This window comes from Benincasa hispida, chromosome 6 (assembly GCF_027475165.1).
Source record: "Benincasa hispida cultivar pf3 chromosome 6, pf3_genome.v1.1, whole genome shotgun sequence".
NCBI classification, from domain to species: domain Eukaryota; kingdom Viridiplantae; phylum Streptophyta; class Magnoliopsida; order Cucurbitales; family Cucurbitaceae; genus Benincasa; species Benincasa hispida.
The window spans coordinates 5,811,057-5,824,763 of record NC_143483.1 but is presented as its reverse complement, the minus strand read 5'-3'; the positions used below and the strand labels follow the sequence as shown (position 1 = coordinate 5,824,763).

The 13,707-nt window shown below is 26.8% G+C and overlaps 1 protein-coding gene across 5 annotated transcripts; it reads right to left on the bottom strand.

Moving 5' to 3' along the window:
• Positions 1 to 269: 269 nt before the first annotated feature.
• On the bottom strand, positions 270 to 12,980 carry STK (K-box region and MADS-box transcription factor family protein). Of its 5 annotated transcripts, none has more exons than XM_090315073.1 (9): positions 12,858 to 12,980; positions 12,053 to 12,259; positions 5,861 to 5,942; positions 4,539 to 4,600; positions 4,242 to 4,353; positions 3,243 to 3,284; positions 3,068 to 3,109; positions 1,150 to 1,310; positions 270 to 632 (listed from the first exon to the last, which is right to left on the bottom strand). In XM_090315073.1, exons 1-9 carry the CDS (start codon positions 12,968 to 12,970, stop codon positions 629 to 631), a joined length of 825 nt encoding a protein of 274 aa, XP_090171199.1. In that variant the 5' UTR covers positions 12,971 to 12,980; the 3' UTR covers positions 270 to 628. The 5 variants fall into 5 exon arrangements, with proteins under 5 accessions (XP_090171199.1, XP_038889601.1, XP_038889600.1 ...); XM_039033673.2 differs by lacking the exon at positions 12,858 to 12,980 and adding an exon at positions 12,665 to 12,768; XM_039033672.2 differs by lacking the exon at positions 12,858 to 12,980 and adding an exon at positions 12,665 to 12,760 and having other exon boundaries at positions 4,242 to 4,341.
• Between the last annotated feature and the right edge of the window lie 727 nt (positions 12,981 to 13,707).

Here is a 13,707-nt window from a genome sequence, read left to right as displayed (position 1 = left end):
CAAAAACAAATAATATTTAATTAAAAAAATAAACAATATCCTGTATCAATAAAATAAATCTCCCAAAACAAAATTAATACTAATTATTGTCTCTTGATAAAGTCCATTCAATTTTTTTTCATAATATTATACACACATGATAATATGTATCAAATTACAATTGTTTGAACAACAATTTAATAAGAGAGAAACATTCCACCATTCCACCAAAACTCATGAGTAAAATTGAACTTTTTTGATAAAATGAAAGGAAACATATGAAACTCATATAGAACAATATTTAAGAGAAAAGTAGAACTTAAGAATAGTCAAGTTTCACACTCCTATTGGTCCATGTAGGCACAAAAATAATCTATAGGATTACACATCATCAGCATTAGAGTCATTGTAGTATATATCATATGTATGTAGTATATAATATATATAATGTGAAACACACAGCTGCAAATCACATCACACACTGATCATAATGATCACTAATCATTAAGTAAAATTAATTAAATTTTTTACTTCAGAAAATGATGGCATATTTTATTTTAATTCTTCTGTAATCTCAATGATTTTCTGAATGTTAATTAAAACAAACATTTGTCCCCATCATTTTGGTCTCCAAAACAGCTCCAAATCATCACCTGTGCATCAGAAGAAGAAAAAAAAGTACTCAATGCCAATTCAAATATAAGAGTCTTAGACGTTTAATTTTATCCAATTCAATCTTTAATGTTAACTTGTTTTAAGAAACATAGATTGAAATTGCTTTTGTATCTTTCAAAACTAAACTAGAAGGAAAATTTTTTCAAGGTTAAAAAATATTTTTAATTTATGAACTTTCTTCATTTTTATCAAATTTAATTTGTAATCATTTAGTCACTATGCTTTCAAATCTTTTGTAATTTAATCCCTACCAAGAAAATTTCCATCAAAAGTAAGTTCTAATATTTGTTATGTAACAGCTCAGTTCTTAATCAATTTATTGATCTATGTTGAAAGATATTTTTTTAAATTTTAATAATATTTTTTATGAGAGAAACTAAATTATCATCGGAGAATTTAGAAAATAGGGATTCAAGTTGTTCCATATTAAAGGTTAGGGACTAAATTATGTAAAAAAAGGAAAAAAAGGAACGTAAAGGGAGAGGAAATGAATACCCAAGATGAAGCATCTTCTTGTCTTGATGAGAGAAAGTAACAGCTCCACCACCTTCCATCATATTAGGAGAGAAAAAATTGCGAGAAGCCAATGCCTGAATTGCGTTCAGTTCTTGTCCAGACACCATGTTTGCTTGTTGAACTCTCTCAACTTCTGCTATCTATAAACACACAAAATGTCACTATATATATCAAATTTAGAGTAAACAAATTAAGTGAGATCTTAACTAACTAAAAGTATGTCAAACATGGGATATAATTATTATATAAATACGGGAGTTCATCTCAAAATCAAATGATAATGAGAGGAGTAATACATATATCTTATGTTATGCATCGTCAATTCCAAATCTAGAATGTTATGTCATGGAAACTATCGTCTTAAAGTAAATTTGGCACGACTTCGGTGCAAATCATTTATACCGATTATTTCCTAAGGTTAACACAATACCTACCTCTACATCAGAGGAGGGTTCGAATCAAATAGAGAAGCTGAGAACAATGAGTATGGAAGAAGAAGATGAAGAATACTATGCAAATCTGGAACATGAGCTTCTGGTTTTAAAGAAGAAGACAAAAACGTTTTAGATTTGGAGGGAAAAAATCTCTAGATCTGAAATTACTACCTAGACATCAAAGTTTTCATAATGGTTTAAAAATTAAAAAGCAAAAAAAATATATTTTTTCTTTTTTCATGCGTGCATGTTACTTGAATCCGCCCATCAACCGGATGGCAGTGGCGACACACGTGTAGTGGGAGAGACGACTTAATTGTCACTCTATCCACTTTTGCAAGTCCTTTGAAGAGCTCTTATATTTATACCCATTTTACAATTCTTAGGGGGTGTTTGAGTCGATGAGTTGGTTATTATAATTTGTAAGTTATAATAGTCTATGTTTGAGATTCATACTATTTAAGTCTAGATAGTAATAGTCTCTATTTGGGGTGCTAATTATTTTAGTCTAGGTACGAAATAGTAAACGACATTGAAAGATGGAAAAAAGAGGATGAGTATAAAATATTAAACACTATAACAAGAGGATTTGAAATAATAATACTACAATTAAATTGTAGATTATAATAGTTGGAGCTCGAAATATAGAGTGAGCTATATAATAGCCCATTCTACCCATTGAAGTTGGGGCCCAAACATCCCCTTAATCTTCCAATGTAAAACAAATGATTCTCTCCTATGTGAGTGCTTCAATGGGCCATGTACCTAAGTGGTTTGTGAGTCATTCCTAGCATCTTATAAAACTTGTAATGTCTCTTCATCTTTCTAATGTGAGATCCTCAACAATAGTAATTTAATAGTTAAAGTATTAATTCTATTTCTTTTAAGAGGTAATATGTTCAGTAATTCCTTATTCTATATGTTAACTTGAGCATAGCTGAATTAGTTAATACACATATCATGAACGAATATTCATATATCAACTAAGCATGAGCAAACTTAGCATAGCTTAATATATTGTCACGACATATATTCCATTTTTGAATCTTCAACTATCTCCATAATGAGAATGATATTGTCCATTTTGGACATAAATTCTCATAACTTTGCTTTTAGAACTACAAAAATATCTCATATCAGTAGAGATAATTGTTATTTCTAATAACTATACGGTGTTGAACATTAAAAAGACATCGATAAAACACACTAGATAAAAGATTTTTCTTGTGGCCCAGTTCATTATGAGTTTTAAGATACAAGTCCCTAAAATCAGGATGAAAAAGCAAATATAAATGCATAAAAAATGGTTGATATGTATAAATTTTCTTTTTAATCAACAATTATGACCTCGATTTTTGAAATTGTAATTGTTGTTTTATCTATGTTCAGAATGGATTTTGATACATATATAGTTTTAAGTTGTTTACTAAAGGGACAAGAAATGATCCTTGATGTATACATACCTTGGTTCTAATACACACATTTTCATTCTCCAGCTCAATCTCCTATAAAGTTTATAAAAATTGAAACAAAAAAATTTGTTAACAAAAGAATTAAAGGATTATCAAATGGGTTTTAAAAGGTAAAATTTGTGAAATAATAATGTATTATGATGGTTTCTGTACTGATCTAGATTACCCTTTTCTGAAGGTACTCAATTTCTGCTAGCAACATTTCATGCTGTTCAACAAACAAACACAGAAAAGTATCAGATTTTTTTTTTTTAAATGTAGAGAAATAACAATAATAATAAAAATGTTTATTAATCCCAATCCCTTTTAAGAGATTGGGAGAAAAAATATGACCTACTTTTAACATTATAATAAAAATTGAAGCTTCAATGTGAAGAAGTATAGTGTAACTATAATTAATGATGAGTTTGGGGATTACTTTATCCTCCAAGCTTTCTTAGAAGACAAGACAAATAGGAAAAAATAGGTTTAAATCATTTTTTGGTCCCTAAATTTTGAATTTGGTTCTATTCTCGTCTCTAAATTTTTAAAGATGTCTATTTTAGTCTTTAAACTTTTAAAAAGTGATTATTTTGGTCCCTGCGGTTAAGATTATGTTAATTTTTTAAAGATGAAATTTGTTTAAGGATGACATTGTATCTAGTATAGATTGAGTAAGATAAACATGAAAAATAATATCAACAACTAATGTGCCAAAATAATGAATAGCCAAAATCTTGAACGTAAATGACTTAAGATCTCCTACAGAAAATTACTTTACCACCTAATTCAAAATTGAAACCCTAGAAGTTTTAGTATCATTAACTTATTTGGCAGTCTAGTCACAAAAAAAAATACAATTCATCCCATCATTATGTTTAAGAGTTAACAAAATCTTAACTGTCATTTTTTAGATACTAAAATAGACGTTTTTAAAAATTTAGGAACCAAAATAATTCAAAATTCAAAGATCAAAATAGGATTTTTAATTGTTGAGACGTAACATTCAAACGATACAGCAAACCAAACAGTCAAAATATTTGGAACACAAATACTAAAATATGTAAACTAATACACAAAGTCAAAAAGTAATAATTTTTCATTACTTGTTAAATTAGTGACATTAAAAGAAAAAAAAAATTGAGTAAGAAATATATATGTATAATATAAATATATATAATATAACCTTCTTTGATCTGATTCTAGTGATGCCTCTTTCAAGCCTATTTTCAAGTTGCTTGAGTTCTTTGACAGTAAGAGCACTCAAGGAGTCCCCCATCAAGTGCCTAACAAGATTGCTTCAACAAATGAGAGTAGCTTATTCAACCCACCTTTAATATTTCTTTCTTTTTTGGCTAAATATATAATCTTTTTCTTTTTAATATTTCTATTAAAGATAAAGTTATATATTTAGCCCAATAATATATACATATACATATGAATGAGGGATTAAAGAAAAAAAAAACACACACATAATAATAACCTGTTGGAATTCTGAAGCATTTGTATTTGTTGACGCAGCTTAGCCGATTCTTGCTGATAATACTTCATTTTTTTTTCCCATATCATATCATAATAATATGTTAGGCTTCATGAATATTAAGAAATTTGAGTAAAAATTTATCATAGAGAAAATTCTAGAACTATGAAACTGATTAATTAATTTGTTATTATCTTATGAATAATATTGTACTTTGTTTGTGATACTTTCTTGCATTTCTTATAGATAATACTCACTTGAATGCCTAAAATAACTTTCAAGATTTCAAAAATAATTATACAATACTTTTAAAGTTGTGTAATTTCTAAAAATACCAAAGCTTTTCATTTGAAAATTTTGATTTGATTATAAATTTGGTGTTTTAATTTTGGTTTAAGCATGGTTTCAATATATTTGGCTTTTATAATTCTTTTAAAAAAAATTGGCTTTTACGATTTAAAATCTATATCAATTATGGTTTAGTCAAGAACCTTATACAATCTTCCAATGATAAGTTTTTTTTTTTTTTTTTTTTTTTTTTTGTCATCGAGAAAAGTATCTTTTTGGTATGTAGGTTTTATATCTAGTTTCAATTTGGTTATTAAATTTTAAAATGTTTCAGTTTTACTCATGCATTTTGAGGCTAATTTCTATTTGGTGCCAAGGTTTCACGATGTTACATTTTTCCACTTGAGTTTCAAGTTATTTTGTTTCAATATAATCAAGTTCTCAGAAACTGAAGATTTATACTTTTAACTTTGATTTTTAACATTTTGAAATTTAGAGATTAAATAAATACTAGACTTAAAATTCAAAATAATATGTGAAATAGGGGAATTGAATCTCGATTTACGAAATTGATAGGTTAAATATTATGTTAGTTGAATTATATTCATTTTGGTATAAAAATCAAACTGAAACTTTGAAGTAAATTGAAAATACATTTAGGAAGACAACTTTTAATTTTACCAAAAATATATATATTACACGCCAAAGTAAATTGTATCAAACTATCTACTATTAGTGTCTAAACCTTAAAAAAATCCTAAAATGAATAAAATTTTATTTAAAAAATTTTCCCAAATAGAACAAATGTCAAACTATTTATAAAAATAGCAAAAAGAATATTAATAGATATTGATAGACTTCTATCAGCGTCTATTAATGATAGACTTCTACCAATTCTATAAAAAAAATTACAAAATTACTATTTTATGTAAATAGTTTCCTCTATTTTTTTAATTTTGAAAATCTTCTATTTTATTTTTTATAAGAAGGAAAAAAAATCAGTGTGAAAAATATAAGGGAGGGAGAGAGAAGCTGACTTGAGTATTTAGTTCAGTGACAGAGCTAGTAGCTGAGCTATCAGAACAAGCCTTCTTGTACCTCTCAATTGTAGTTTTGATGCTGCATATATAACAATGTAAACCAATTAGTACTGATCCTTTCACCAAAATTCTCAATTACCACCATTCTTTCACTTTCTTATAATCTAAAGTAATCAACTAGAAGCTAATAATGAAATATAATGTGGAATTACTTATTGAAGTAATAGTTATCATATTAATTGGAAAGAAAATGACATAGAACCAAATAATATTATATTACGGTGCGCTCAAATCAACCACAACTCAACTAGCATATGTATGTATTAACGATCAAGATATTTGTGGTATGAATCTCTCTACTTCTTACTGAACTAAAAAAATATTTTTTAAAAACTTTAATATGTTTGTAAAAAGTACTTAAGAATAATGTCCCACAAACTCTTATAAAATTTATTCATTAACTGCACGTATGAAGTGGAATAGTGAATCCAAAGAGTTATGAAGTCTAGAGAATTGTGAACTTTTGGACTCGTAGTGTAAGAAGTTGATAAAATATAAAATTGATTTTTTTAATAGTAAAATCCACAAACTTTTTGAGCCAAATAAGAAGTAGAGTTCACAACTCCTACTTTTTCAACTCTTTTTTTTTTTTCAACGGCATGGAAGATGGAGATGTGAACCTTCACCCTTTAGTCAATAATAAAATATCTTAATCAATTGAGTTATAATTATTGATTAATATATATATATATATATATGTTCACATACACACATCTTTCAAGGAACTGAGCTTTGTTATGAAAATGATGAGATAACAGGGAATAGATAGTACAATTATTTAATATTGTTCAGTCCAATTTATTTATTCTTAAATACCAAATGACCAGGTTTTTTAATCCTAGAAGGAATAAATAATATTCACCAAAATTATTTGGATCAGCTGTGTTCTATAAAAAGTCTGTAAGGGGTATATATATATATATATATATATATATATATATATATATATATATATATATATATATATATATATTTAAAAAGAAAACATTAAAGCGATTGACTAGAGTTTACATCACGAGCCTCTTCAAAGATAGCGGGAAGAACCAAACCGGTAACACAAAAGAGGGAGAAAGGGGGTATCTGACGTCATGGCCAGTTTAAAATTTCAATTTTGTCTAAGCTAAACCAAAATAGAGTACATTTGATTTTAACTCAGACACTTTTATTTTTTTGTTCTTTTTTTTTTTAAAAAAATGTAGATACTTTCAATTATTTTAACACATTTGGAACGAAACCAAATACAAGAAATGCAAAGGGGTGAAGTTCAATTTTTTTAAAAAATAGGAAATATATAAATTTCCATTTATTGATCTGAACTTGTAATTAACACAAGGGAAAAAAAAAAATAAAGTAACCTCTCAGATCAAATTATAAGGGTAAAAGATTCGACATATAATAGGGTGTGTTTCATTTAATTTTTTAAGTATTTAATTTTGAAAATAAATTATTTTAAAGAAAATTGAGGTATTTGGTAACTGCTTAAAATAGCTTTTGAAACATTTTTAAACTATATCTTAAACCTTTTTTTTTATCAAAAGAGTTTAAATAAAAGTGACTTTTTTAAAAACATTTTTTCCTCTAGTCAATCCAAACATATAGTTAAACTATTCAAATTTCAAGTTTTTCACCTCACATATTGTATATATATATAAAAAAAAAAAAATCAACCTAATTCAACTTACATAATGTTTGTATTATTAACTTCAATATTTCTCTTACTCCACATATTCTTATAAAAATAAGGGCAAATATCAAGTTATACCCCTAAACTTTAAGAATTGTATCAATTTAAACCCTAACTAAGAATCTTATCAATTTAAATCTTAAACTTTGGGAATTCTATCAATTTAAACTCAGAACCTTGGAATTTGTATCAATTTAAACCCTAAATTAATAATTATATCAATTTAAACCCTGAACTTTCATAAATATATCAATTTAAACCCTGAACTTTCATAAATATATCAATTCAAACCCTGAATATTTATAAATATATCAAAATAAAACATAATAGAGAGTTTATGTTGATGCAATATGAAAGTTCAAGGTTTAAATTAATACACTTAATACAAGTTCAGAATTTAAATTGATACAATTATTAATTTGAGATTTAAATTGATACAATCTCAAAGTTCAGGATTTAAATTGATACAATTATTAGTTTAGGGTTTAAATTGATACAACAACCAAAGTTTATAAGTATAACTTGATATTACGATGATAATAAAACTAAAGTTACATCATCTACGAAAATGAAAAGACTCAAGTACCCTATTTAAAAGGAGTTAGGATGGGTAAAACAATTTAACAAAGTAACATTAAAAAAAATTGTTAAAAACAGATAAAAATTCATATATAGTTTAAAAACCCCCAAGTAGGAGGAGAAAACCTAGATTAATCTAGGAAGACAAAAGAAATGGTAAAAAGGATATGAGAATTTTTATGTATAAGATATAATAAATCTCTCCATATTTATACCATGATACTATATTATTTACTCAGAAGTTATGTTTGCATGAATTTACATTTTAAGTGACCAAATATATCAATAACAAAGATTTAGTTTGAAAATGATTTTGGTTTTAGTTTTTTGTTTTTAGAAAATCGAATACTTATCGAATATGATTCGTGTTCAAATCTAGATATTCCTATATACAGTGGCCAGTGTTTGGCATTGGTCATTTAATTTTTGTCTTAACAAACCCTACAAATCTCCATGTCAGGAGCTTAAATTTTTTTGACATGAGAATAGCTAATGGTACCAGTGGTTTCTGTTTTGGAGGGTTTTTCTTTAAATTTGAAAATAAAACCCCATGAAAAGAAAGAATGAAAAAAAAAAGAAAAAAAGAAAAAGGGAAATATGGGGAATTGGAACAAACTGAACAGGTTAAAATAGAAAAAAAAAATGAAGAGAGAGATTTTATTTATTTATTTATTAAAAAAAATAGTGTATGGGCTATAGATTCTCTATAGAGATTCTGTTTTCATATTTACACAAAGAGGGAAAAACATAAAGGGCTGAGGAAAATTAGACATGCAAAAGACAGTTTTTGAATAGTCCTATAATTTAAATGCATTGGAAGTGTGTTTCAAGCTGTTTTCTCAAGCTCTTCATAAACAACTAATACTCCTCTACAGTTTAAAGATTTAATTTAAATCATTATAAGTTTTACTAAATTGATACAATTTATTTATAAGTATGAAGTGATATTTTTCATAATAAAAATGAAAAATAAATTTTTGAACAACTCAAGAAGACAAAGTAATTATATTTAGTAAAAACATTGATGGGGGCAAAGCTCTGAGACAGACAATTATCAGATTCTTAAAAGAAAATAAAAACACACAAAAACAGAAGCCCAAAACCAATCCCAGAAGTGCAGATGATACATAATAAGAGAATAAACATTTAAGAAAAAAAGGTCAAAACAGTGAGAGATAGAGATCAGTTGAAAACATGAACACCTCACTGAGCTGTTTGTATGTATATATATATCCGGGAAAAATATCTTTTTGGTCCTAAGTTTTGGTTTTAGTTTATATTTAGTCTTTAGGTTTCAAATTGTTATACATTTTAGTTCGAAGTTTTGAGTTTGGTTTTAATTTAGTCCATATGTTTCAAAATCCTACAATTTTACCCTTGACATTTGAAATTTGTTTCAATTTGGTCTCTATGTCTCAAAGTTTACACTTTTAACCTCAATTTTTCACTAAATACTCATTTTTCATCTTTTGGAGTTAATTTATGTTAATACATTAAAATTTTTTAAATGAATTATAATTAATTAAGTTTCATTATTTTTATCACTTTTAAAATTAAATTTAAATTTTCACTACTAATTATTTTAAATTAATTAATAGAAATTGACGTCAACAATTGAAAATAAGTATTTAATGAAAAATTGAGGTTAAAAATGTAAAATCTTGAAATCCATGGACCAAATTGAAACAAAACTCAAATCTCAAGGGTAAAATTGTAACATTTTGAAACTTAAGGACTAAATTGAAACAAAACTCAAAACTTTAAGGACCAAATGTGTAATATTTAAAATCTAGGGATCAAATAGAAACTAAAACCAAAATCTAAGAACCAAAAAGATATTATTCCCCTTGTGTATAATCTTTATAAAATATTCAAGGTTTAAATACTATTTTGGTCTCTAAATATTTAAATACATTTGTTTTAGTTTCTAAACCTTTGAACAGTGTTTATTTTGATCTCTACGGTTAAGAATCTATTAACTTTTAAGGACGAAATCTATGTAAGGATAAAATTGCATCGAACATAGGTTAAGCAAGATGAAGATGAAGTAAAATATTAATGACCAATAGTGAACGACCAAAATCTTGAACCTAAAATGAAATTTGAGATCACCTATAAAAATCATTTTATCACCTAATTCAAAATTGAAACACGAGATTTTTTAACATGGCTAATTTATCTGGCAACCTAATCAACCAAAAATACAAGTCACCTCACTATTCTATTTAAGAGTTAATATAATTTTAATTGTAAGGATCAAAGTATGCAATTTTTAATACTTTAAGGACTAAAATAGACGTTTTTAGAAGTTTAGAGACTAAAATAGAATAAGATTCAAAATTAAGGAATAAAAAATATATGATGATAACTCATAGCTGATTTAAAATATGTGAAATTCTTAGGGATTAATTTAAATATTTGTATACTTTTCATGATTATTCTAAGAATATCTATTTTCTATCAATATTTTCATGAAATTTTAAATTTGAATAAAGGGTTCTTTATTTATTTAAAAAAAAAAATAAATAACTATTTTTTTTTAGTTTCTAAAATTAGGTTTGTAAAACTGCTTCCAAAATTAGATTACATTACATAATCAACGAAATTGCAGGTATGATTTGGAAAATAAGAACACAGAACTGAAAATAAAAATTTTACCCAATGGCTCAAAATTCTTTAAAAATAAAAAAATAAAACAAAGAATAATAAAGTTTTGTTAATAATCTTATTTTGAAGGTTGGTCTGAGTCGTAAGTTTGAAACCCTAGAAACGAAGGGAACATTGAGTTTGAAAAGGGAAGAAGTGTTTTGTTGTTTTTCCTTTTTAATGTACCATGAACAGTTCTTTCACTGTTGGAAAAAAGATGACATATTTATACTAGAATTTTCATAAACACAGCACATGCCTCATAAGTCTAACTATAGAAGGAAGCCACACTTTTTTAATATTTATCCAACAATTGAAAATGGGATTTTGGTTGTGATATGCCCAATATTTTCATACTTTTAGCATTTTTTTTCTTCCCCCACTCTTTTGTTCATCTTTCCTTGGGAATAACCATTAAAAATAAATTATAACTTTACTCAAACAACTTCGAGTGTCCATGCTGTCATTGACGTTCCAAACAACCTCTTTTGACAATAAATCGAAAGTGTTAGCGAGTCTATTAAGTTTATAGTTTTAAATATCACGGTGCACTTCTTAATCTCACTCTTCTCTAATAACTTGTTTAAAAAATAAATAAATAAATCAAGTTTGCATTTTCAAACTTTAAAATTTGTCAAAACATATCCATTTGACCTTTCAATTTTTCTTTTTTTTTTTTGTCTAATCAGTTTTCTTAAAGATTCATGGACTGTAAAAAGTTCAATATTTATTTAATAAATCAATTAACTTCTAAACCTTTTTGAAAATATATTAAATCATATTAGACCTAATTAGAAAGTTTTAAATTCAAAGGTCTTTTAAACTCTCTCTTAAAAAATTTTTTTTGACGAAATCCTAAGTCCATAAACCTTTTATCGACACAAATTTAAAAGTTGAAGACCGATTATTTTATTCCCATCTCGAAGGAGAGATAAAATAGAGGTGACCACGACGACAATGCGACTTTCGGAAAGGTTAAACATAATATATTGTTGTTAAGAAAAAAAAATCAAACAGAAGTAAATAATCTTGATCGAATAAATACTAAGAAGTTGGGAAAAGAAAGATTAGTTCAAAGTATATACAGCCAAACAATATTTCATGCAATAATTAACATCCCCTTTAAACAAAACGACGATCTAAAAGGTCAGAAATTTGAATCTTAGAACTGGAGAAAGCAATGTATTTAAGAGAAAGGGAAAAGGAAAAAAGAAAAAAACCTGTTATTGGAGTACTCATAGAGACGGCCACGGCTGGAGAAGACAATGAGGGCAACTTCAGCATCACAAAGAACAGAGAGTTCATAAGCTTTTTTCAAAAGTCCATTTCTTCTCTTACAGAATGTCACTTGTCTATTTGTTGTGTTTTCTATTCTCTTTATCTCTATCTTTCCTCTTCCCATCTTTAATTCTTCTTTTCTTTTCTTCCTGAAAATATTAAAAAAAAAAAAAAACATGATCTCTTTTAATATATTAATCAATTATTACATCAACATAAAAAAGATAAACACCCACAAAATTTATTTTATTGTTGAAACTCCTCGAATAATTTCTAAAGAAACCCAACGTGCTGTAGATGGAGAGAATGAAGATGGAAAATATATAGAAAAATAATTTCAAAATATATATATATATATATATGATGAAAAAAGATGAAAACATGAGAATGAGTACCACAAAGAAGAAGATGATGATGATTTAGTTGTATGGTTGAACAGATCTAAATGATAAGGAAAAAAATAAAAATAAAGTGCAAAAAAACTTTTTTCTTAAAAAAAAAAAAAAAAAAAAAAGGGTTAGGGGTTTGAAAAAGGAAGAAGAAAGAAAACAAACCTTAGAGAAAGGGTTTGAGGTGGTGAGGAGGAATGGGAAAAGAATTTCCAATAAAAAGAAAGGTAGAGAAATGAAGCTTCTTTACTAAGCAACTCTCTGTGAATAAATAAATTTTTTTTTTAAAAAATAAAAAATGTGAATGAAATTTTGAAAGAAAAGAGAAAGAAAAGGAAATGGGAAGTGGGAGTTTTGCCTGAAATTGAAACAAGACATTGGAGTTAATAGCTGAATTAAAGCTTCTCTGCATCTCCAAAATTCCAACCAAAACCAGCAATTCTTTCCTTTACTTTTTTCTTTCCCTTTCATATTATATTTCTCTCCTTCTTTTATTTTACCTCTTTGCCCCTTCCTCATCTTCACATTATCTTTTCTTTTATTCTCTCTCTTTTAATTATTTATAACCTTAATCCACAATCTCATCATTGTTTTCATTTTTACTCTTTTTTTTTTTTTCCATGAACCCTCTTTTCCTTTTTGTAGGGTTTTTAATTTTAATTGTATAAGTTACATTCCATAAGAAACCTAGACTTATATTATGTTGATTGTTTTGGGACAAATCAACACTTGCCACGTGGCCCAGTCGCCACGGATATGATTGTTGTATAAATAATATAGGAGAGGATGTTTTTGTTGAGTTAGAATTAGTAATTTATTTTTATTCTAACATCATCAACCTTACACTATCTACACATATTATACTCTATCGCGAATCTAATTTGTTCTCTAGAATGACAATGCACAATGTTTTCCGTTTGAATCGACCATCGTTCTATTCGTTGTCAACATTAGTCATAGCTAGCTCAACAATACATAAGCACCTCTACTCTCTTTTCTTTGAGGTCAAAAGTGAAAATATTTATACATACTAACATTTCTTTGTAATAAAAAATTATCGTTCTCGGGTGCGATCATACCAAAACTAATGTATTGGATCCCTTCAGAACTCTTCAGTTAATTAAGTGTGCTTGGGTGAGAGTGATGCTAAGTTGGGTGACTATCTAGGAAGTCTTTGTGGTGCATTCGGATATCTCAACTAGATTGAC

Bases quoted from the DNA above. Each gene is read 5' to 3' on its own strand.
- STK (XM_090315073.1), bottom strand. From the start codon at position 12,970: ATGAAAGGGAAAGAAAAAAGTAAAGGAAAGAATTGCTGGTTTTGGTTG. The intron at 5,943-12,052 runs GTTTTTTTCTTT...TTATATATGCAG, and splicing joins TATGAGTACTCCAATAACAG to CATCAAAACTACAATTGAGA. The intron at 1,311-3,067 runs GTATGTATACAT...GTGTGTTTATAG, and splicing joins ATGTGTGTATTAGAACCAAG to ATAGCAGAAGTTGAGAGAGT.